The following is a 24704-nucleotide window of genomic DNA, read 5'->3' on the forward strand; positions in this document are numbered from 1 at the left end:
TACAAAAAATGAGAGTACAACAACAACAACAAAAAAAACCTCTGTCCTTACCAATTGAATGAACAATCACGTTATGGAGTTTCAAGTTTTCTGTGATATTACTGTTTTCGAGTTTCTTTCTAATTGTTTGTTCTTCTAAACTTACATTGTTGGTAGAATTGAAAGCTAAAAGAGCACGGACTTCAAAACTGCAAAAGAATTGCTGAATTAGAATATAGTATAACAATAAGGTATTTAAATATGATCACTGTAATTTAATATAATACATAAAAATAATCAATTAATCAACCAATCCTATTAGTGGACTCAACAATTCATCAATTTACACATGCCATATTGGAACATCCTGTTTTATTCTTATGAAATTTCTCCCCTACAGTATCACAACTAATAATAAAAAGTCTTTCTAAAAGAAGTAATCTAATATAGAACAAAAGTTGTGGTTAAAAATCATATAAAGTTAAATTAACTTATAAAGGGTAACCTGAACATAACATAAATGCATAGTTTAGCCTCACTCAGATAACATTAAGTGTCTTGATCTTATATATTCCCCTTACCCCTTTTCCCAGGGGTAAGGGGAATACATGGGGATCACAAAGAAGAATTGAAATTTCTACTTCTTTTACTTCATCCTACTTAATCTTAACTAAGATCAATGTAGCAACTAATATTAATTAGGCTCAAACAAAGCCAACAACACCAAGTTTGCTTGTTTTAGTGATCAGATAAATCAGTCAGTACCAAAGCACATAAAAGTGATATTTGATTTTGCACCATAAAACAAAACTACTGATTTTATTGCACAAAAATACTTCCTGTTGTTCTATTTAGTATTATACTTTTTAAAAATGCAGTTTTAGGAAATAGTTCTGTAGTACACTGTTAAATGTAACAGATGGTTTTGTTTGATTGGATTTGCTGTTATTTTGTTATAGGAATGGCCATTCCTTGTAGTAAGAGAGTGCAGCAAGCACGTATTTATTGAGCTGGTAAATAACATCAAAGGCAACAATACTATTTGCAAAATAAAATGGGGAGTTCAAGTACACAAAAAGGGAGTCCCTTTGTAATACATGTCTTACCCATCTGACCTAGACTTGGTCATATGGTTACATCCTAATATGAACGCTCTTTCAGGGGGAAACAGCAGCAGCAGGAACAGAATTGTGTGGCTTTACTGTGATGTCAAAAATGACATGGTATCAGTTATATAGATGGCAAATATAGAGATTTTTAAAAAAAGAATCCAATGCAAATCATGATGATTTTAAAAATTATTTTCTCTGCTTTCCAATAGATGTCATTTAATTGGGAAACAGGATTACTGAGATGGAAAAATTAGATATGCAGTTACAGTAACAACTGAGAAAACATTGCATTTATTCAAAAGTTAATAATATATTAATAATGTGTTGTCACTTCACTGTTGTTCAGAGATCTTTTTACGCTTCTCCAGGTGCAAAAACAACATGTGGTTCAGGAACTAGCAAACATACCTCTGTCATCAGTGTATGATTAATGCAATCTGAACATTAAGAGCTTTTGATAACTTTAATAGAAATTACTAAGTGATGTAAGATGAACAAACCATTTGTCAAGCCATTCCAGAGTTTAATATTCTATGAGAACTGTTCCATAACTCTAGTTTGAGTAGTTCAGTTTTCAGTCTTTGAGAAAAAAAACAATACCAAAACTCACGAATGAAGGCAAATATAGGATCATGTTGGAATACTAAAACTGTTTCCAGTGGGGGTAGAAGATGGATTTTGCAACAAAAAAATGAAGTTTAGTGGATCATTCATATTATTGTAGTTATTTATTAACATTCCCTGTGATACTGTATGATGCCGATACCTACAGGTAATTCTCATGGTATTCATTTAGAGACTAACGTTACAAAAAGTGACATGGTTTTCACACTTAACATTACAGTATTCCCATGGTCACATGATCAAAATTCAGACGCTAAGCAACTGGCATGTATTTATGATGGTTACAGTGTCCCAGGATCATGTGATCATCTTTTGAGATCCTCTGACAAGCAAAGTCAATGGGGAAGCCAGATTCGCTTAATAACCATGTTACAAACATAACAATTACAGTGATTCACAAAACAACTGTGGCAAGAAAGGTCATAAAGTGAAGCAAAACTCTCTTAACAACTATCTTGCTTAGCAACAGAAATTTTGGGCACAACTGTGGTCGTAAATCAAGGAATATCTCTATTTGTACAACAGACCTCAGGACATAGGTTCCTTATAACATGCATTCAACTAACATCTTTCATCAATGGAACTACTGGGTGCTTCCTAAACTTTCTTTTTATTTTCCCTGCAAATGAGTCTTCAGAGAAGGAATTATGACATTGGCTCTTTAAACTGGTAACTAAAGAATAACTTGAAAGGACATGTTGGGAAATAGATCTCATGTTATTATCATGCAAAATTATTTAACAAACATAAATCCAATTAGCATTTGATAAGTAGAACAAAGTTTCTTGAGTTATTTTAGAGCTTTTCAAGAATTTCTTACAATTTTACCTTTGATTAACACTTCTCTTTCCTCTTGCTGCATTTTTTGTTGAACTTGGTTCAACACTATAAAAAAAAGAAGTATTTTTTTTAGAAAAGTGCCTTCTGCAGAAGATAGTATATTTCCTTTCTATCCTGTCAAGCACCTACCTTACATCAACCACACATACATTATAATTCCAGGTCCCCATGGTCTGAATTAACTAGAAAACAGGAAAATAAGGAAAAGGTCAAAATGCATAAAATTGTTGAAACTGTTAAATTTTGCATTACATTCATTTTGCATGAATTTATTTTCATAGAATCTGAGTTTATTTTCATATAATAATTATTACAATAATTACTACCATATTTTCCCAAAAATAAGACAGGGTCTTATTTTCTTTTGATCCCTGAAATAAGCACTTGGCCTTATTTTTGGGGAAGTCTTATTATTTTTGAAGTGCAGGAGGCAGCGAGAATGGTCACCTCATGGCTGCTTCTGTGTTACAATATTTTCGGGAAAGGCTTATTTTCAGGAGAGGGCTTTTAGCACATGCGCTCAAAAACCCGATTGGGCTTACTATTCAGGGAGGTCTTATTTTTGGGGAAACAGAGTAGCACCAGCACAAAAATCATACTGTTCCAGTGCAGAAAGTGTAAGAAATAGCAAGCAAAGAAATTTCAGAGGATTTTGAGTAGGAAGCATAGCTAAGGATAGAACAAGAAGCAATGGGTGGAAACTAATCAAGGAGAGAAGCAACTTAGAACTGAGGAGAAATTTCCTGATAGTTAGAACAATTAATCAGTGGAACAACTTGCCTCCAGAAGTTGTGAATGCCCCAACACTGGAAGTCTTTAAGTCTTTAAGAAGTTGTTGGATAGCCATTTGTCTAGTATAGGGTTTCCTGCCTAGGCAGGGGGTTGGACTAGAAGACCTCCAAGTTCCCTTCCAACTCTGCTGTTGTATTGTATTGTATAAGATCAAAATCTTTCACTATATACAGAACTTCTGTCCTTGCTTTTACTACACTCATAAAGCACTTCATACATTTCCTTTTTGTTCTTCATCATATTTTATTTTGTGAGTTAATTGTAGAAAAAATACTCTTTAAAAGGTAAGACACAGAATAACAGGCTAGGAATAGCAAGTTTAAGAGCAGAAAAGTAAGAATTCTAAAGGGCATGGGAATATTTCTTAGTGATAATGTTCTCTTCCTGACCTAAACTTTCACTACCAATATAAAACACTAATAGAAAACTATTAATCACTAATTGAGATGTGAAGCTGGTTTAGATAAAATGCTTTGTTATTAATCCTTAAAAGTAGTGACAAATCTAAATACAAGAATTAAATCTGCATTTAATCGATATAACATATAACCTCGCGGTGAGATGAGTGGCAAATTATTGTTATAAAATAATAATAACTTGAACATTATTAATCCAGATTCAATTTGTCCTTAAAAACTGGTAACCCATTAAAAACATTTTTAACATGAAATAATAAAAAAACCCTCTATCACCACCCTCACCAACAAAAAGGTTGTGATTATACAGTGAGAGTAAACCTACATAGACTGTGGTGAAAAAGTATACTAGAAGTGACAAAAGGAGGAGACTGGTGCAATGATTAAGGTACCAAGCAAGAAAATTTATTCCTAACACTGTATATTGACATATACAATCAGGAGTGGGTTCCTGCCAGTTCTAACCTCTTCTATAGAAGAGGTTCCACAAATCTACAGAACCGGTTCCAGCTCCCTCCCCCCGCCCATCCACACAGTATCAAGATGAAGAGCGAGAGGAGGAATTCTGGGAGTTGAAGTCCACAAGTCTTAAAGCTGTCAAGTTTGAACACCCCTGGTTTTTTTTTTCTAAAGGGTTAGGGGTGCAAGGGCCTTGTAACTTGACAGGTTTAAGACTTACGTGCTTCAAATGCCAGAGTTTCTGAGTCAACATTTTGGTTGCTAAGCAAGAGTGTTGTTAAGTGAGTTTCATCACATTTTACAAGTTGGCCATGCCCACCCGGTCACATGGCCGGCAAGTCACTCCCACCTGATTGCATGGCCAGCAAGCCACTCCCACCTGATTGCATGGCCAGCAAGCCACTCCCACAAAGCAGGCCACACCTACAGAAGAAATTTTTTTGAAACCCACCACTGTATACAATATACTGATTTGAAACCAATGTGAACTTTATAGCTGGATAAAACTAATTTGTATGAGTTAAAGATTTTTTTTACTCCAGTGCCTGGGCAAAAAACCAGGTTTTGATGGTCTACTGAAAAGATAAAAGGATGGGGCAGGCTTAATCTTAATCTCTCTAGATTTTGAAAGTTCAGAATAAAAAGCAGCATTTCAGATAAACAGCATATACATCTGAACAAATAGTCTAGAAATTACCAGTTTTGAATCATGCTTTTGTAAAATTAACCTTTATCATTTTAAAGATCATACTTTTAAATTAATAGTTTAAAAAATATTTCAGTAACTTCTTTAAAAGCACACTTAAAATTTATATGCAATAGTTTGAAAGTAGCTTAACTTACCCATTCTCTAATTACATTCTGAATGTTTGGCTCTGCATCTTCTTTAATTCTGTATACGGTAAAGTCAATTCTGTAGTATAATCTACCTAGGCATTACAAAAACAATGTAAATGTCAGAATTATGACTCTTAAATATATAAAATTCTCACCAAGATATAACCCCCAGCCAATGGTAAAGCCACAACACTGATAATGCTTTTAAAACCGGCTTTAATTTTTAATAATATGGTAGTTATTGTCACCTCATTTAATTTCACTTTTTTAAAAACCTTGATTTTTTTATAATAGGCAAACATATAGAAATATTTATTATTGTATCATTTTTGTTGTAGCAAGGCAAATTATTTTAAATTTGACAATTATTTGAAATATTTTAGTAATATCTTCCTGATCTTTTGATCAATCTTTCTATTCTTTTTCTGAATAAAAATTAGGGGTTTGCAGACTCTGCTTTGAAGGCAAGATCAGAAACTTTAGAAACAATCTATTTCCCACTGAACTGATTCAATAATATTCTGATTTAATTTGGATCCTGCAGATCACAAATGGGATTTGGAAAAACTTTGGAAAACTCTGTTCTTTCATAGTATGAATGAGAAAAGCAAAAATGACTATAACTGTTATTGGGTTTTTTTTCAGTATGAGATGAAATTTTCAGGAAAACTACAGCATTATGAAGGTATTCTATTTTATAAAAAAAAGCACATTTGAGTTTTTTTCTTAAATTACTGTAAACACTTAAAACTCTTTACAAATGTGCTTAAATGTCTTGATATGCTATTTCTTATAGTAATAGGCCAGGGTTATAGAATATTTTTTCAACCATATAGCTTAAGATTTTATTAATCTACAGTATGTAAGAAACACATTTTCAGCTGGTGAAGATCATTGTTGGGGGTTGTAGTAGAAACTATCCTATAAAATAAATCAACTATCTACTTTCAACTATCCTATAAAATAAATAATTTGCTATCTGAATGATGCACAATTGCTAGCACTGTACATATCAAATCTCTACATAGCACACATCAAATTTAGTTGTTATGTGGAGCATATTTAAAATATTTTGTGGTTTCCACTGAATAAGAAGGGCAGAGAGCGGACCTTATTTATAGCACTAAGTGATAATCAGGTGAGGTAGGAAAAAAAAATCTCACAGATTATCTCCTAAATTATAAGAGAATCACTTAGGGAAGAAATTACCGACATGGAATCCAGATTCTCTTACCGTACAACATTTCACTAGTCATACTGAACTTTTAAATAAATACCAATCTATAATAGAGTCACTGTACCATCAACAAGAGCTGAATAACTTAAAAAAATATCTTGTACAACCCCAATATTCTATTCCATGTTTCTGGTTATTTTCCCAATTTGGAAATATTTTTTTTGCATTTTTAAGGTTATAAGGTTATAAGGTTTATTGCACTTGTATGCCGCCCTATTCCCGAAGGGTCTCAGGGCGGCTAACAAACCAAAGGGGAAAGGGATAATACAGACAAAAACAAAAAGCAAACAAACAAAATACAAAAACAATTTAAAAGCAACCAACAGCCACATAAATTCGAGAGGGGGTGGGAACTCATCAGCCCCAGGCCTGTCGGAACAGCCAGGTTTTGACGGCTTTACGGAAAGCCTGAAGGGTGGTGAGGGTCCGGATCTCCATGGGGAGGTCGTTCCAGAGGGCCGGAGCAGCCACAGAGAAGGCCCTCCTCCGGGTAGTCGACAAACGGCATTGGCCGGCGGATGGAATTCGGAGGAGGCCTAATCTGTGGGATCTAATAGGTCTTTGGGAGGTAATTGGCAGCAGGCGGTCTCTCAAGTACCCAGGTCCAATACCATGAAGGGCTTTATAAGTGACGACTAGCACCTTGAAGCGTATCTGGAGACCAATAGGCAGCCAGTGCAGCTCGTGGAGGATAGGTGTAACGTGGGTGTACCGAGGTGCACCCACAATCGCTCGCACGGCTGCATTCTGGACAAGCTGAAGTCTCCAAATGCTCTTCAAGGGCTGCCCCATGTAGAGCGCATTGCAGTAGTCCAGTCTTGAGGTCACAAGGGCATGAGTGACTGTTGCGAGAGCCTCCCAGTTCAGGTAGGGACGCAATTGGCGCACCAGGCGAACCTGGGCAAATGCCCCCCTGGTCACAGCTGACAAATGGTGTTCTAAAGTCAGCTGTGGGTCCAGGAGGACTCCCAAATTGCAAACCCTGTCTGAGGGGCGTATAATTTCACCCCCAGCCTGAGAGATGGAATACATGGCCAATTATTGGGAGGGAAAAACACAAGCCACTCGGTCTTGTCTGGATTGAGTGCAAGCTTGTTTACCCCCATCCAGACCCTAACAGCTTCCAGGCACTGACACATCACGTCAACCGCTTCGCTGAGTTGGCATGGGGCGGACAGATACAACTATGTATCGTCCGCGTACTGGTGATATTTTATCCCGTGCCGTCGAATGATCTCACCCAGCGGCTTCATTAGATGTTAAACAGGAGGGGGGACAGGACCGAACCCTGCGGCACCCGATACTTAAGGGGCCTAGTGGTCGACCTCTGCCCTCCAACCAACACTGACTGCGACCTGTCCGAGAGGTAGGAGGAGAACCACCGAAGAACGGTGCCTCCCACCCCCACCTCTCACAACCGTCGCAGAAGGATACCATGGTCGATGGTATCGAAGGCCGCTGAGAGGTCAAGGAGCACCAGGACGGAGGCATGACCCCCGTCCCTGGCTCTCCAGAGATCATCGGTCAGTGCGACCAAAGCAGTTTCCGTGCTGTAGCCAGGCCTGAATCCAGACTGAAAGGAGTCTAGATAATCGGTTTCATCCAACAACCGCCGGAGCTGGGAGGCCACCACTTTCTCAACAACCTTCCCTACAAAGGGGAGGTTGGAGACTGGACGATAGCTATTTAACTATTTAATTATATATCACCATTGCTGGTATGAATTGACATATTCATTAGCATGAATAATCCATGATCTCATTAACACTTCAACTCATTTGGACATATATATATGCCATAAATATGTGTGAACCAATTTTCTATGAACACAAAATCTCTTTTATAGTATATCTTTCTAGAAACAAATTATTTAGGTGCTTTGTGAAAATACCGTTTATTTTTTGTAACACTGACTAGGAAAACTTTACTGTCTCTAAATAGCAGAGCTAATTCAAATCTACCACTTCTGAATAATGAGTGAAAACATGTTTTCTTGAGGTTAGTATGAAGAACTATAACTTTGTTTTACTCTCAGGAGACTATCAACTGACGATATTAAAAGAATTCAAAACATACTTTCCATTGAATGTATATATTATTTTTTTAAGATCACTGTTTCAAAATACTTAGATAATCTGCACAGTAAACAAGCAAAATTGTTTTTTAAATTTAAATATACTTAAAAATAATTAGGCAGTGATTTCTCCTGATCATTTGGTTGGATATTCAGTTTAAAAATCAACAACACTTCAGTAGATTCAATGTCTTTTTTCTTTATAGGTAGCAAGACATAAAATAGAGAAAGAGATACACAGAGATTGCATCTTTTGGTTCAGAAGAAAGCATCTCCATGGATAGAAGTAGGAGAACAGAACTATCCTCACATGGAGAAGATAATTTGATATGATTTCTGTCTCATATTTTCTGCTCAAACTGTAATTATTTATCTTCATTAGATTTTTACTAAACAATCTCCACTGAACAGGAGAAAGAGTTAATTTGATTGTCACAATAGTCTCCTCAAAGATTTTGAATTAGTAAATGGAATGATAGTGATTAGAATCATTTGCTAAAGTTCTACACTTTGATCATTGATCACTTTAGTGTGGTATAAATGCATTTCTACTAAATTTCTATGGTTTTCGTGCTTCTATAGCTAAGCATGAAATCTACATTAGCACCAGTAATTCTAAACTCTATTTATACATCTAACAGATAAGACATTTTTCATTCTACATCTAGCTTCATGTTTTGACCTACTGTGTTTGACCTCAGGTCCACATGGGCAGTTCTGGTTCATGAAGGAATTACATAGAAAATAAGTCAAAAGATATTTGCTGCTGGGAGTCAACGTTGTTCTGAACACAATACTTTGATTTGCTTCTGGTGCTATATTGGTCAGCGCAGTTTGATGAACTGATATATCAACTGTGTTTTGAACTTCTGAGTTGTGATTATGGGATATCATTCCACTGTTTGATACATTTTCATCAAAATACTGAATAGATTCATTCAACAAGGAAGATTGGACCATGACATCAGTAACTACTGAAATTGTGGCTTGTTCCAAAAAGTAAGAATAGTTTGCTATTGTTTCATATTTCAAGTCTTCAAAAGATGAAGAAATTGTCTGGTCATAAAACTCAGTCAGATTAACATTACTTGGATTCAAAGATGACAATCCTTTTTTAATGGGATCTTCAACAGACTTGCTAGAACTGTGATGCACTTGCCAAACAACTGGTTCCTGTTTTGAAACAGTCACTTTTATTTTTGTATCAATATTTTTGTGATCCATATCACCAAACTCTTCCACATGACCAGGTTGAAGAAGTAGTGTGTCTTTGCTTTCCAAATTGTTTGAATCATGTTCATTTTCAGAAATGTATGTTTTATTCGAAGTGCTTGTTTCCTGAACTGGCTTTTTGTTCCACAAATATTCTGAATCAAGCAAATGTTGATCAAAGTTATTTAGAGGATTCCGTGAAACTGAAGTGTCTGAAATCATTAAAGCTGCTGAATGTTTGCCAAACTGTGCAATTGTTCCATGACTATTAGTAGGCAGTATATCTAAAGGCAATGTCCTTATAAAGAAATCAGATATTTGTGCATGTTGTATTTCAAAAAAAGCATTATTCATAAGTGAATGCGCTGAATTTTTCATATAATCAGAAGCACTTGTAAACTGACTAATCTGTAAGTCTGTATATATATTATGTGTCAGTTCCTTAAAATGTACTGGACTTAATGATAAAACTTTGCAGGTATCTTCTATACAGGAAGATTCAAAAAATGGTGTTGCTGATCTTTCAGCAGATGGGGAAAAAGTTATTAGTTGATCATCTGGGATTTTCTCCGTAGTCTGTTGCATGGCTAAATTGGCAGTAATTTTTAAATCATCAATAAATCCTTGTAATATATCATAAGTACTAATCTGTAAATGCAAGGAAGGCTGAATCAAAGGTGTTATCTGGGAAGTTAAAGGAACATGAATAGCTGAAATATCATTTACGGATCCATTTTTGGTAAGAAGATGATCTGATTTTGTTGCTGTTCTCTCAATAACATCTGAATTCCTTGATGAGTATATTGCAAAAACTGAACTAAGATTCTCTTCTGACGCATTAGTAAAAATATATAACTTTGAAACATTACTGCCTATTAGTCTATTGTAAGGAACTGTTTGCATGGTGATATCTTCTATTTGTGTAGGAGGCATGAAAAAAGACATTGTCTCCATAAGGGAAGAATATGATTGATTAAATAAGGACAACCATCTTCCGGGAGATTCTGGAGAATCATTAACCATAGTCCAAAAGGATGTATTTATGTACTGTGTTGGAAAACTTACATCATTAATTGTAAGAAAAGAAATGTCATTATATGGACTGCTAGAAACATTATTTTCTACATATCCTGCTCCAGACATCAATTTTGACTTTGACTTGACATCTTCCAATAGAAATGAAAAAGAAGATACATCATTATTGTAAGAAATTAACTTATCTGGAAGTTCAAATTCATCTTCTAGAGATGAACCTTCCTGTTCTTCTAAATTAACTAACTGCTCAGTTAGAGGATTAAATGCAAAAAAGTCACTTTTAAAAAAAGCTCTATTGTATGTTTCTTGATATAAAGGCGAAACAGAAACAGTTCGCTGAATTTCAGAATTTCTGCCTCTTGTTTTTGGTAACCCTGATGATAAATGTAATTCCCTACTATATTCCACTGACGTGAAGACTTCTGTTGGATGGATTCTAGGCATAACATCTGGAAACCAGGCCTTCATGTTTTGTAATGAACCAGAAGGATTTGTGCTGTATTTAAACAGTTGTTTTTTAAAATATACTGAATTATAGTCTCTTATGTGATTTAATTTTGTAGTCTGCAAGTCATCTACAATGTAAAGGGCATTCCTAAGAGAAACCTCTTGTAGAAATCTCTTTGTGGGCTGCAAGTAGACATTTTCAAGTGATTTGTTTAGTAAGCCAAGCATTGTTTCTTTAACTAATTCCTTAGGATAATATTGATGAACAAGAGAAGAAAGATTTTCTTCTGGCATTCTGGAAATAAAATAGTCATAAGTTGCATTTTCCTTCCATGTACTCAAAGACTGCAAGAAATTGTTAGCGTGCTTATACACAGACAAAAATGTGTAACTAATAGGAGGTAGCATCCATTGAGGGTCTTCTGTAAGTTCAAAAAAAGTGTTCTTGTTCACCAGTGAAGGAAACAGTAAGTTTGATCTAGAATCTTCTATTTCAACACTTCTACCTTGTTGAACATGGAATCCTAAATTCCTGACATGATCAAATGGGAGAGTTGGTGTTTCCTGTGAAATACTACTCTCACTTAACACATTCTCAGAATGTCCTGAGATGTTATTAAAGTATGACACCTCAGTGGAAGAATTATAATTTATGTTTGTGAAAGGCCCCAAGCTGTTAATTTGCATTTCTCTAGAAGCAGATGGTATCACTTCAGGAGTTATTGTGATGAAGTAACTGGGTGCACTTTTTCTTTCTGTTATTGAAAATTTACTGGTGTGTAAAGGCCTCTGTTTTACAGGCCAAACTATTGGGGTTGATATAATTCCTATGTTTTTGATGCCTCTTATCTTAGAATCTTCCTGCCAATGTTGAATAGGTTGAGCTGAATTTCTCTTGATTCTGAAGACGACTGTAGCAGGACTTTTCATTTCCTGCAGGACTGTATACAGTAAGTCATTCAATTAATAAATGAAAAACGTTACTTAAGGAAATTACTTTGACATCAAATACAGCTCAAAGATTGAGTTTGAAGAAATCACTTATTTCAGTAGGAACTGCACTATATAGACTGAGTTTTGATATGCAAAATTTAAACAAGAAAGTTAGGCAATTTATTCTTAAACAGTTCATTATACAAAACTGGTTCCACTGACTTAAATTTTTCAAAATGCGTACAGGAGACAGAAATATAAACTTCACTCCTGTTCTTTGTCTGATCAAACTTTTATTCTATTCATTATTACTGATTGTGCATGAAGACACAGAATTCTCTTTAAATGAGCTCCTGGTCCAGGGATGGGTTCCTGCCAATTCTAACCTCTTCTATAGAAGAGATTTCACAAATCTACAGTGTTGTTTAGAACTGGTTCCAGTTCCCTCCCCCCACCCATCCGCACATCATCAAGATGAAGAGCGAGAGGAGGAATTCTGGGAGTTGAAGTCCACATGTCTTAAAGCTGTCAAGTTTGAACACCCCTGGATTTTTTTTCTAAAGGATTAGGGGTGCAAGGGTTTTGAAACTTGACAGCTTTAAGACTTACGTGCTTCAAATGCCAGAGTTTCTGAGCCAACATTTTGGTTGCTAAGCAAGAGCATTGTTAAGTGTTTCACCACATTTTACAAACTGGCAACACCCACCCGGTTACATGGCCAGCAAGCCACTCCCACAAAGCAGGCCACACCTACAGAAGAGGTTCTAAAAAATTTTGAAACCCACCACTGTCCTGGTCATGCATTATATTACATTATCTAGCATCTGTGAAACGTTTCTATTCTTACACCATACACACCCCAAGTTATGCTCTATCCTGGCTCACCCTTGTAACTAAATAGCTGTTTGTTTCTTTCTTTCTAATTCTGCATCTAATTTTTATTTCATTGGTGTTGAAATTGAAAATACTCAATTCCAGAATCTGACAATGTTTTAAAGCAAGAATAGACAAACTAAGAGACACATCTTGGTCCTTTCTTCTCCAATCTGTATATTTCTTAAAATATATTCTTACGTTATCAGGGTCTCTTGAATATTGCAGGAACAACCACTTTCAAATGGATTTGGATTATTCTTAATGAAGTTACTTGAATTAATGATCCTAATAGAAGTATGTGAATAATTGTATATAGCCCCAGGGGTGGTCTGGATAACCACTCCTACAGAGAACTACATTAAGATTGCTTTTGTAAAACCTTTACATTTGAAGATTAACAAAAAGAATCATAACAGAAACATGAAATATTTTAGAAAACCTTCCTTCTGCACAGGAAATTTTGCTTATCCAAAATTGTTATTTGACACAAACCTCTTAAAACAGCGTTTGCTGAAACAAAATCTGACACTCATATATAATGCAAGTATGCTCAAAAGATAAAATGATGTAATATAATCAAAGAAAATATAACATTAAATTTCTTACCATCCATTATTTTATCGGTTCTGTTAGTATCAGGCATGTTAGTGGTAACAGTGGGTGATGGAGTGGTTGAACTTACAGTAGCTGGTAACAAAGATGAAAAATAATTGAACGTATATGGAATATGAATGTTAATAAGGTCAGGCAAAATAGGAATACATGAAAAAACAAACAGACAAAATGACTTTTAAGTGACTGGATCCACATAAAACATAAATCACACATATATTCTTTTCAAATTTCTAATTATATTTTTAAACAAGTCTCATTTGTTCACCTGAAACATTTGACAAAACAATGCCACACAAATAATTTAACAATAGCGTATGGGTGAATTCATGCTTAAAATTTATCACGTTTTTAAAAATCAAATCAGGAACTGATGAATTACATAAATTACTATACACTATTTCCTACTGACCAATATAGACAAATGTGCTACAAAACAAACTGCTTCTTTGCAATGGCTGCAACAAAGATACTAATGCAGATGTTGAGAAATAATGCTGTTGACTATAATGGAGATGAATTGAATGAATATGGATTGTAATTTTATTTGAATTATGTGAATTTTGCTAAAATTTATGATTGCATTCTTTTTAAAAAAAAATGAAAATAACATGAATTTAACCTCAGAGTTTTGCTACAGTATACTATACAAACAACATCTTTCATTAGTTAATAAATCAAATATTTCAATCCTAGTGAGCCATTGACTTGCAAGTGAGCCATTGACTTGTAAATTTAGTATCAAACCTGCCAGCTGAACAAGACTACTTGTTTGAAATGAAGTACAGCATAGTCCACCTGTGAGCATAAAAATTCAAAATAATATTCTCTTAATGACAAAAGGAGCCTTTATAAATAGCATAAATTTTGCCCTGCATCTATCAGCCAACTGTGTCAGCTTCTGATTAATGCCTGCATAATGGCCACAACAAGATTACATTTTCAAGTTGCCTCAAATTCAGAAGTCTTTTGTATTGGCAATCAGAGAGTACCACTCACGACTGGAAATATTCAAAAACAGATGTATGCTCATCTAGATGACACATTCTAGTTAAAAAAAATAAGTTAGTTTGACTATATTTTTGAGAAAAATGCATTAAAAACAGCTAAGTCAAAAACATAACTGCTGTAATATTTGTGTAGTAACTATTCCTATTCATAGTGTGAACTACAGAACTGCATGAAATCAAAACATTTTCCCCCTGCAAGCTCAGAATGAAACAGACCTTATTAAAAGAGAACAAAACCTCACATTTTAGAGAAAATGTTGGGACTGGAAAATGAATTGTTGCACACTTGCTTTTCACCTAGCGTCATGATAGTAGATAGGACTATAGTCTATCCTGAATGACATCTATTAACCAAACTGCAGAAATTTGGCTGGGATGATTTCTTTAGGGCATATTGGAAGACATTAAAATAATTCCTCAAAGGAAGTAATGGGAACTGAGCTATGTTCTCACCCATGCTCATTCAAATCCATTCTGAGTAAAATCTGTTTTCAAAAAGCCTATTTCACCTGCTGGCAGAGATACATTTTTAATTTAAATAAACCTATAGATTGACTCAGTTAACAGTTTATGGAATGAAGATGGCAGCTAATCTCTTTAATCATTTTCAGTTTGGTTAGACTAATGTCTACCTCTAAACCTATATTAGTATTTTTTTCTTCTGGGAAAAGGAAAAGAAACAGCACAAAATGTGTAGACTTTAAATACTTGTGTTGAAATACTTGAAAAAGTAGAGATGACTGATTACATACACTAAATTTTTTGATTATTAGTGCGACAAATTTTGAGACTTTGTAGAATTATCAGAATTATTGGTGTTGCAATATCTTAGCATAGTATTAAGTATGTAGCATAACATTAAATGAACTGCAGAATAAGGGAAAATGTTTATAGATTGAACTGAATTTGAAAAAAAAATCTATAACAAGAAACCATCAAATTTCAATTTCAGATGAAACTATTAAGCAGATTCCAATTGTCATTAACATTTAAAAAATTCAGCAACTTGGAAATTCAAATTTCAAAACAATAGTAAGAATTTATTAGGAATTTGGAAATCATAGTCTCTGCCTGATCTATACTGATCAACTCCCAGAATTCTGAATCATTTCTGCTAAAATATTATTGGAAAATCCTGCTGAAACAAGTAGGTCCAATTCTATTCTACAATAACATTCAACAAATAGACCTTTGGATTTCAGCTTGATAAATGCTGACATAATTCATAGTTTTGCAACAGTCCCTGCTATACCAGCAGTTGTTCAGACAAAAACTGAATCAATTCACACAATCTCTTCTTACTCATACCTGATGTATTCTTCAGATGAAACTCTATAAAGAATGCAGACAAGCACAACAAAGATGAATAGAGGACTGGAAGCTAAAACATATGAATAATGGTTGCAGGGATTGGGTTATGTCTAGTTTAAGGAAAAGAAGGACTAGAAGTGACATGATAGCAGTGTTCAAATATCTAGTGGTTGCTATAAAATAGAGAGGATGTGTGTGTCAACCTATTCTCCAAAGCACCTGAAGGCAGAATAAAAAACAGTGGAGGGACTAATCAGAACTAAGGAGTAATGTCCTGACAGAACAGTTAATTGTTGAAAGTGAAATGGCTTGCTTGTAGATTGTCTATTACTGGAGGTTTTTAAGAAGGGATTGGACAACCACTGAAATGGTATAGGGTTTCTTGCTTGAACAGGGGGGTGGACTAGAAGGCCTCCAAAGTCACAATTCTGTTGTTCTGTTGCTCCATGAATTGCACAATTGTTGGGTGTACATCATCCATCCCACTTCTTTCACAAATTCATGTTCACAATTGCTTTCTACCTCCTAAATCTCACCATTAGATTTTTTTCAGTGCTAGATTAGGATAACAGAAAGTTGTTAATCTTCAAAAAATTTCACATTCCCATCACACAAAGACAGGACCGCACAACACAAGACAAGTGAAGCAGAATATAGCTACCCCATTAATAAAAATTAAGTTGCAATTCAGACTTGCAACTACTATCTGACTATATTCCATATCTGATACAACTGTACATAGCAGCATTCTGTCAGCATTTTCTTCACTTAATTTGTAGTGTAGTAAAGCCTTCACGATTAAATCAAAAACAGAAATGTGAAAGAAATATATGCCAGAGAAACCAACTTTCCAAACATTCAGAATAAAATTCTTCACTGGTCATTTCACAGATAATATAGCTGAAACCATCCTCTAACTGAAATAATTTAGTACATTATTTAATCTTTCTCTGTCACACACACACACGTTAAATTATTAAATCTAATAACTTTTTCTGAATGCCTACTGTACTAAGGCATTCAACAAGTATGAACACGGTTTTTCAGCTAGGTGACTTGTCTCACAAATCATGTCATTATGAATCAGAAAATTAATGAAATCCTCATGCTATATTATCTTTTCACTGCAAAATATTAAAAGAGATAAGCAGTGATGTGGAATCAATGGTAAAAATAAATGGGCAAACTCTTGTTTGCAATTCAAATCTGGAACTATCTGCCCACAGATATTCAACTAACAGTCATGACAACCTATTTCTTTTTCAATATTAAGAACTAATATAACCCAAAGTATTAAGAAAATTCATAAAGAGAGAAAAGGAGAAATAAAGAAACAAAACTAAAAGTCTAGAAAGAAAGTAGTAGAAAAAAGGGAAAAAAGATATAAGACTGTTATATTTATAATGTTTGTTTGATTTTTATGAGCAGCATAATATAAGAAAGCAAAAAAAAAGAGAGACCAAAATAAAAGAAAAAGCTTTCCTAACTGCTTGGTCTATAGAGGAAATAATATAGGTTTTCTTCTTTCTTCTAAAAAAATAAAATAAAATCCTCCTACAGAAAAATCTACGTATAATTTCTATACAAAATAAAACATGAATTAAGAACATGAATCAAGATAAATTACCACAGTTCATGCTAACTAACTGATATAATTAAACTAACACTGCATAACTCTTAAGGAGAATGCTGTGATCCATTAGTTTGCTCATACTCTCATTGTATCAAAATAAAAAGGACACTGAAATATACTATAGCAACAAACTGAATGAAGGGGAAAAATAGGCTACAGCCTTTTATACTGGAAGTGTTGATTACCTACAAAATTTAAAATATGCAATAGAAAACATATGAGTTATTTTTCTTTTCCTTCCATGTTTGGTTTATTGACTTCTGCCTCAACATATTCCTCCTCTGCACACTTTCCATTTAAATCTTAAAGCCTAATAAAGAAAAGGTAGCAATAAATTTTAACTTGGCAGACTAGTGTTGCTTCTTACCTCGGCAAAGGCTTCCTGTAGTGGCACAGCTAGTTGGTTCAACTGTCGGCAAGAGGACGAGATATGAACCTTAAAGAAAAGGGGGAGAGGTAAACAAGACTTGCCTTTTAATGCGAAATTCAGTGAGACAGCTAAAGAAATTGCTTTAGTAAATACAAAATAAAGACAAAAAGTGTTAACAGATAACTAAATAAAGCATATGTGCTGTGTATAACAATAGATACTATAGGGTCTTTTGGTAACTCAGTAAAGGTTGAGAGGCTACCTTGAAGCTTTTTTAGGATTCCATAAAATCTGATAACACAAGTTTAAACACAAATGTTTGCTAGCTTATCTCCTTAGTTATGATTCAGGCAAATGAAATGGCATACTGCTTCATTCAAGGAAGACAAATACACTAATAGTTTGTTTTTCATAAAAAGACAAAAGGATAGACGCTCTTCATGAAATTAGACACATAGCCTATGTTCTATAAGCCAATTGTGACAGAACACTATTCCAATGCCAATGTTAAATAAGATTCAACTGTTAGACTTGTTCATTTCTGTGAATGAAATGAGTTGTGGCAGCAGAGAGGGGAACATCTTGTCTTTCACCACAGATGGCACAATTTATGGAGGTGGGCTTGGATGTACCTCAGAATAATGGCTCGCTTTCTGCGGATATAATTTGAAATTGACGATTTTCAGCTTTAAAAAAAACCATACTTACTTCCTGATGCTATTTGTATGTACTGTATACATGAAATTGTAACTGTTCTTCATGTAAACAAGAATGGTTGTGATGATATGCATAAAAGTTCTGGGTCAAACAGCAAAATCCTCATTTTATGAATGAAACATGTTCTTATAAAGGAGAGTATTTGTAGTTCAGGGTTGAAATGAGGGGTCCTTTCTGAACTTGGTTGTCTTCTTGCAGACGTTTCATTACCCAAACTAGGTAACCACTGTTATATAGATGTTTATGAAGTATAGTATTTTCTGCTAGCAGAAGCCTATGTTATCACTTTTTTTCTGCACATTGCAGCAAATTGCTTTCAAAATCATACCATAAAAGCTAAATGCTGCCTTTTAAATGCACTATTTTGTCTATACTGTATATTGTAGGAGATGAATCATGTCAGTAGTACATGTAATGTGCCTCTCAAAGAACCCCATCTCCATAAACTGACCTGTCCTGCTTTCTCCTTCCCCATCTGCCTCATCCTTATGTATTTAATTTCCCATAAACCAAGCTTATGCGCTTGATGAAGTTAACTGCAGCCCACAAAATGTTACGCCTTAAATAAAGTGGTTAGTCTCAAAAGAGTTTTATCATCTACTATAAACCATGAAGCATGAAATACTTGAAAGCTTTTGTGAGTGAGTTCTGTTACAGAGTAGACATCTAAAGCAATAAAACTTTAAAGTTATATGGACTCCGTACAATTTCTTTGCCCTTCTGAAATTTTTAAAAGATTTCCTGCTTAGGAGCATCTCTACAACAGAAAGATACAAATCACTTACTAAAACAGCCGAAGAAGAAAGCAAATTCCTTTTTATTTTAATCTAATCATGTGTGAAGGAACTTTACAAAGCCCATTTCTTTTCACCGGCAAAAGAAGAATCACCCCCACTTTTGAAAACTTCTATATTGAAAAGTTACCCCACTGGATCTAAATGTCTAAAATTTGGCACATGACCCATATTTTTGACTCAACAGGGTGGCAGTGTCTAGCTGACCATGACTAATCTTGAAAAACTAAGTTAGACTGGAGAGAAATTGGATCACAGGTCATTTCTGTTTACTGAGTCCAGGGACAAAGCTCAATTTGAAGAAAACTGTACATAATCTGCTTAATAGAGGCTCTTCTATCTATCTGATTCTTCAGAATTTTTAAAAAAATCTTTCAATCTTTTTTGATTGCCCACGACAATCAGAAGAGAGCATTCTTGAACAGTGATTTTGATTAGTGTCATACCTGAATTACATGACTTTTGAAACAGAGTCAGTGATTAACTGAAGTGTTGTTCAAATCATTGAATCACAGTCTGAATCTAATCATACCTACTGATATGTGATCAGCATATACCCTTAATAAAAATCTAGCATATATTAAAATAAAAGTAGATGGGAACAGGAATGTTTTAATCAAATTAGTTTCCCTTATAAGAGAATAAAGAAATAAATAAAATGTTCATCCTGCTATAAAAGTATCATCAACTTCATCTTCTTCCTCAGCTGGTGCATGTTTATACTGCCTTGCTGTCAGAATCCCTCCAATTTTGCAATCACAACAATTGTACAAGATAGATTAAGGATAAAATACACAGCACAAAGATGTTTATTTTATTAAAATTGTTAAGTATTATTTTGCTATTTGTCCATGGCAATCACAGGTTGCTAGAGGCAAAATAGCAGGTGGTCAGAGCAACTGAACTTCTGTCCCTTTTCTGTGTGTGCCGCATGCACGTTTGAAAGGAAAGTGCTGTGCTCACACTGATGTGCCTGCCATCTTGTCCTCTTTAGATATGCCTCTGCAAAATGCCATGTTCAAAAGCATTTCTCTAATGATGAAACATTCCTCAAATGGTGAATGCCTCTCTGCCCTCTGAAGACTCCAATGTAGTAAGTTCCAAGCTTAAAATGAATATAAAGGTAAAGGTTTTCCTCACACATATGTGCTAGTCATTCCTGACTCTAGGGTTGCTCATCTCCGTTTCAAAGCTGAAGAGGCAGCGCTGTCCGAAGACGTTTCCATGGTCATGTGACCGGCATGACTAAATGCCAAAGGCGCATGGAACGCTGTTATCTTCCCAACAAAGGTGGTTCCTATTTTGCTACTTGCATTTTTATATGCTTTCGAACTGCTAGGTTGGCAGAAGCTGGGACAAGTAACGGGAGCTCAGTCCATTACCCAGCACAAGAGATTCGAACTGCTGAACTGCTGACCTTTCTGATCGACAAACTCAGCATTTTAGCCACCTGAGCCACTGTGTCCCTAAAATGAATATAGAAGAACTTTTTTTTTGCATGGAGAGGTTTTGTGGGTTCTTCAAATTTACAGGTCAAAGGCTTAGCCTTTTTATCCAATTTGGAATTGGAGTAAGTCTAATCAAGATAGGTGTGGAGTAACTTTATTTTTAGTCTGAAAAGACTACATTTCTGCATTCTATACTTTACTCCACACAGCTCTATGCCATCTAATCAAAACTGGGGAAAGAACTGTTTAAGAGATACACAGTACTTTATGAAATAAGTTGGGGAAAGGGTGATTTTATTCTCTCTTCTATAGGCTCTTTAATAAGATGGATAGTTTGACTGGTAGCAAGACACTCATTCTTAGAAAAACAAATCCTTATTTATAAACTTAGTTTCTATTTCGATAACTTATTTTCGAATGGGTAGCACACAAATAAATGACTACATTTAGTTTAAGATCATTAATGTAAAGAGAAGCATAATATAACAATGCTACATAGTTTTTGTTACTGATTGTAGCCTGTGTAATACTTTTTAATAAAAAATCAAATATAACAATTTGATAATTGTTAAAATTATAACATTGTGCATTCAGCTCATTACAAAATCTATTTGAAAAACCTCTTGAAATCAGTTTGTGCTGCAGTGGTTAGGGGCTGAACTGGTCCTGGAGAGATCCTGATTTTAAGGATCAGCCATGGAAACTCATTGAGCAACTTTCAGCCACTCACTGTTTCTCAGCCCAGCTACTTGACCATGTTGTTATTTGGGGGGAAAATAAGAGAAAGGGATATTTTGCATAACACCTTAAGCTCCTGAACAAAACAATGGGATATAAATTGAATAAATAAATAAACGCATTACTGAGGTTCTGAATTCACAAAAGTTACCTACAGAATACTGTGGTGCATGAATCTTATAGCTGCGGGATGGCGAACCTATGGCACATGTGCCACAGGTGACAGGCTGAGCCATTTGTCAGGGCACACGGTTTGCTTGTAGGGTCATTTTTAGTCCTCCGGAGGCTTCAGGGCCTCCGGGGGGAAGCTGTTTTCTCCCTCCCCAGGCTCCTTTAAAGCCTCTGGAGCCTGGGGAGGGCGAAAAAAAAGCATACAAAAATGGGGGGAGCACCTCATGCTTGCATGCGCACTGGGGGAATCGTGCATTGCATTATGGGTGTGGCACGCCCACGCACGACCCCCCTGCATTCCCCCCTTATGGCACGCGAGACAAAAAAGGTTCGCCATCACTGTTATAGCCAAACAAGTTAGAGAAAATGGAGTATGGGGGTCATTTTCACTATAAACAAAGTTTCTTTTTGAAACTTTTCTAAATCATTTTAAAAGCTATGCTGAAAAGAAAAGCCTAAATTTAAAAAAGATACTCACCACAACTCAAGTTGTTCTCCGCTTTTAGAAATGTTGTTGGAATACTCCAGAAATCATTTTCCCAGTCAATAATGTTACCTTTGTCATCACAGGTGAGATTGAAAAGTGATTGGGAATTCATTGTAAAATTCCAAAGCCGGAAGTTGTACATATCTCCAGGTAGAGGGTTTATGTCTTCTCTGTTAGAACCCAGGACCAATTTTCCATCACCCGGAATCACTTTTCCATAAGTATCTAAGCAATGGACTGTTTTATATGTCTCTTTAATATTTATCCCTACTATGCCTGATGAGCTATCCCACACAAGGCAAAGCTCTTCAAATGTTTCTGTGAAAATGTTGTCACCTGGACCAATGTCAAGAGCATCGTTTAAAAAACACTGTGAGTCTGAGATAAAAATGAAGTGCCCCTTTTCTGTTTTGCCAAAACTGAAGAATTCCACAGATGAATCACCGTAGGAGAAAGCCTTCCATTCATAGTTATTACTGTTGTTTTCTCTTGCTTCAAAGCATAGGGTAAACTGATTAAGTTCTGGGACATGGATAGAATTTGCCAAAGACACAGACTCAGAATCTAAAAATTGCGGAATGACAACCTTTTGATTCTTCAAAGATACAGCAACTAGAATATAGGCAGAAAACATTTTCAGAATCAACCACCATCAACTTTTATTAAAAGTAATACAATACTTTTTATCAATGGATAATTAAACTCATCAGTCAGAAATATATGTGGGGATATTATTGTAGTCAATTAACTTATAATATGACCATTTGATTCCTACAAAATGTGAGTAAGTTACCTGTAAAAACTGTTTGGCGTGTTTTACTTGTACCAGACAAAGCAGAAACCAGTAACCTGAAACAGCTCTTTCATTTCTTTATGCATTGCTCCCAATGGGTTATTTTATACAACTACATTAAACTGAAGAAATTAATACCAGACATCTTTTTCAGAGTGTGCAGAGAGTGCCCTGCCATGTTATTTCACAAATAAAAGCTCTTTGTTTACAAACTTTTGAATTTCAGTTGAATACATCTATTCACATTTCATCGCAAAACGGCTTACTAAATATACCAGTAGTCACATCTGGCTGCCATATCCTCTGCATCTATACTTAGGAATGAATCTGAGTATTTTAATTGAACTTTATTTTGCAGTAAGCATATTAGCCATAATGCTGTCCAATGTTTAATCCTTAAAAATCATATTCATTTCTATCTATCTTGCCAAACATGATTCTGAAGTCATTTGTGATTGATTCCATTGATCCCATTTGATATACATTGTGTTTGTTACAAATATTAACAGATTAATTAAAAGTTCCTATAGGAAACACAGCTGCATAAATATCCTACTTCTTCCTCCACAAATATTATAAATGTAGCTACATAATCAAGCAGAAGAAAGTGACTACTTTAACTTATGGGGGAGGGGAGTCATAAAGACCACTTAATAGCAATAGCACTTAGACTTATATATTGCTTCATAATGCTTTACAGCCTTCTCTAAGTGTTTACAATCACCATATTTTCCCCAATAATCTGGGTCTTCATTTTACCGACCTCCGAAGGATGCAAGGCTGAGTCAACCTGGAGCTGGTAAGAATCAAACTGCTGGACTGCTGGCAGCTGGCAGTTAGCAGAAGTATTCTGCAGTACTGCATTCTAATACTGTGCCACCACGGCTCTTAATTGTGTATTGTTGCTACATTTTTACTGATAAAAAGAAAAGCTATTCTGATTTAGGTACCATGTAAATTAACTTGTTCTGAGAATGATTTACCTTAGGAACAAGAAACTATTTCTTGCCTGTTAATACTTTTTGGAATTCTGTTTGTCAAAACAAGCAAACCAAAAGTGAATATTGATTCCGAGAAGAGAGTTTAGAAAAGAAAAGCTGAAAAAAATGCCTTTACAAATCCAGTTATGTAACAATGGTAACCTGATGTAAATAGTTGTAGTAATAACTCAAGAGAGAAAGAACAAGCATTCTGTCAGTAATTTCACAAGAAACATAGTGTCAAAATTAGCAACACATTTCTCTCCTGATATAAAAATGTTTAAACTTTTTGAGGAATTCCTGCTATTGATATTCCTTTTCAAGCAATATCGGTAACATTTTTATTATGTGCCATCAAGTAATTTTTATACCTTGCTATATTTGTAAATGATAAATGTGTATTAAAAAGTAACTAATCTCAATATGCAACCAAACATAGATACATTTTTCACCCCGTGGTGTACAATTTACATTTTCCTTGAAAAGCTGAAAAGGTCTATTAAAAAAGCAATTAATGGAGCTTTTATACCACATTGTGGGAATGGCTACAGGCCCAGCTAATCAAAAGCTATTTTAAATTAGATCAATGAGGCTAATTTGTTGCTATGGGGTAGCTTTTTATTTAATTATAACTAGGGTTTAATTTTTACTTAGTGAAACAGAAGTCTTATTTCATTAATGAAAAAGTGATATGCAGTCTTATTTCATTAATCTGATTTCCTGATGACTAATTTCCTCCAAGCATTTTTAAAGAAAATTTTTTATAT

At 34.9% G+C, this 24704-nt stretch overlaps 2 protein-coding genes across 6 annotated transcripts in view; both read right to left on the reverse strand.

Moving 5' to 3' along the window:
- Positions 1–24704, reverse strand: part of ADGRG6 (adhesion G protein-coupled receptor G6) — a 136096-nt gene that overhangs the window by 60683 nt on the left and 50709 nt on the right. For 4 of the 5 annotated variants that reach the window (XM_087718351.1, XM_087718349.1, XM_087718350.1 and 1 more), the window contains 7 exons: positions 22156–22776; positions 17807–17875; positions 13480–13560; positions 5066–5151; positions 2685–2737; positions 2544–2600; positions 52–188 (listed from right to left, as the gene is read on the reverse strand). In XM_087718351.1, the coding sequence (XP_087574477.1) occupies positions 52–188; positions 2544–2600; positions 2685–2737; positions 5066–5151; positions 13480–13560; positions 17807–17875; positions 22156–22776 (1104 nt within the window). The remainder of the gene's footprint in view (positions 1–51; positions 189–2543; positions 2601–2684; positions 2738–5065; positions 5152–13479; positions 13561–17806; positions 17876–22155; positions 22777–24704) is intronic. The other variant, XM_087718352.1, reaches the window with a different exon arrangement.
- LOC148045064 (uncharacterized) lies at positions 8986–12801 on the reverse strand. Its single transcript, XM_087717629.1, has 2 exons — positions 12783–12801; positions 8986–12005 (listed from the first exon to the last, which is right to left on the reverse strand). The coding sequence occupies exons 1-2, from the start codon at positions 12799–12801 to the stop codon at positions 8986–8988; spliced, it is 3039 nt and encodes a 1012-aa protein (XP_087573755.1).

This window comes from Thamnophis sirtalis, unplaced genomic scaffold (genome assembly GCF_051295495.1).
Source record: "Thamnophis sirtalis isolate CommonGarterSnake01/CBP01778 unplaced genomic scaffold, rThaSir2_p1.2 scaffold_6, whole genome shotgun sequence".
Lineage (NCBI taxonomy): Eukaryota > Metazoa > Chordata > Lepidosauria > Squamata > Natricidae > Thamnophis > Thamnophis sirtalis.